At 64.5% G+C, this 844-nt stretch overlaps 1 protein-coding gene across 1 annotated transcript; it reads right to left on the bottom strand.

The window, feature by feature from the left end:
* Positions 1-256: 256 nt before the first annotated feature.
* Positions 257-412, bottom strand: Smim38 (small integral membrane protein 38). Its single transcript, XM_059249470.1, has one exon. It carries the CDS (start codon positions 410-412, stop codon positions 257-259), a length of 156 nt encoding a protein of 51 aa, XP_059105453.1.
* Positions 413-844: the final 432 nt, after the last annotated feature.

Below are 844 nucleotides of genomic sequence, written 5' to 3'. Positions count from 1 at the left end.
TTCTGCGTTCTGGTTTGGCACAGTGCGTAGGACATCAGGACTGTATACCTGCCTGGCTGGTAAAGAGCTGGGGAGGTTAACCCCCGCTAAAGGACTCATGGGAGCAGCAGTGGAAAAGGGGGGGGGGCGGGGGTAAAGGTGTCCTGCATGAAGGCATCTGTGGCACCCAATGGACAGGTGGGTGGCCCACCCACAGGGGGGTGATATGGTCACAGTACGAAAACCTCCTGGGTTGGTCTCCACTGGGCCTCTTCGCTTACTCTTCCTTAGGTTTGCCAGGATGAGGCCGGGCCAGCCTGTAGTCCATATAGGTCCCCAGACAGGACCACAGGATGAAGCGCACCAGGAGGATGACCACCAGGAGCACCATGAGTGGGTCAGGGCCAGCGGCATCCCCAAGCCAGGAGGCCATGCTGAGGAGGGAGACCACCACACGGGGTGGAGCAGCGGCCACCTCTCTGGGGCCTGAGCTCAGTTCTGCCTGCCTGCCTGCCGGTGGCCCCTTCTGAGGGACAGACCCGTGCAGTCCACAACCAGCCCTTCCCACCGCACAGGGCCTCCCTGCCTGTGAGGGGACAGTTGGGGCTACAGGCGGCCTCCTTGGTCAAGAGGCCCGTGCACCATTCATGGGGAGCTAAGCACTCCGTGCCCCGACAATGGCCGCATTGTCAGAGGCCCTGGCGGCGGGAGGCCTGCGGGAGCCCGCCTCCCGCGCTGTCCCCTCGGCCCCTGCCCGCCAGGCTGACGTAATCCCCAAACATCTCCGGCGGCGGCAGCTGCAGGGCGAAGCGGCCGCCTCCTCCGGGTCTTTCCGGCTGCCGCAGACAATCGGGCTCTTTCTCTC

Source organism: Peromyscus eremicus, chromosome 1, assembly GCF_949786415.1.
Source record: "Peromyscus eremicus chromosome 1, PerEre_H2_v1, whole genome shotgun sequence".
In the NCBI taxonomy this organism is placed as follows: Eukaryota; Metazoa; Chordata; class Mammalia; order Rodentia; family Cricetidae; genus Peromyscus; species Peromyscus eremicus.
Note: the sequence above shows the minus strand (reverse complement) of the source record. Positions and strands in the feature narration are given on the sequence as shown.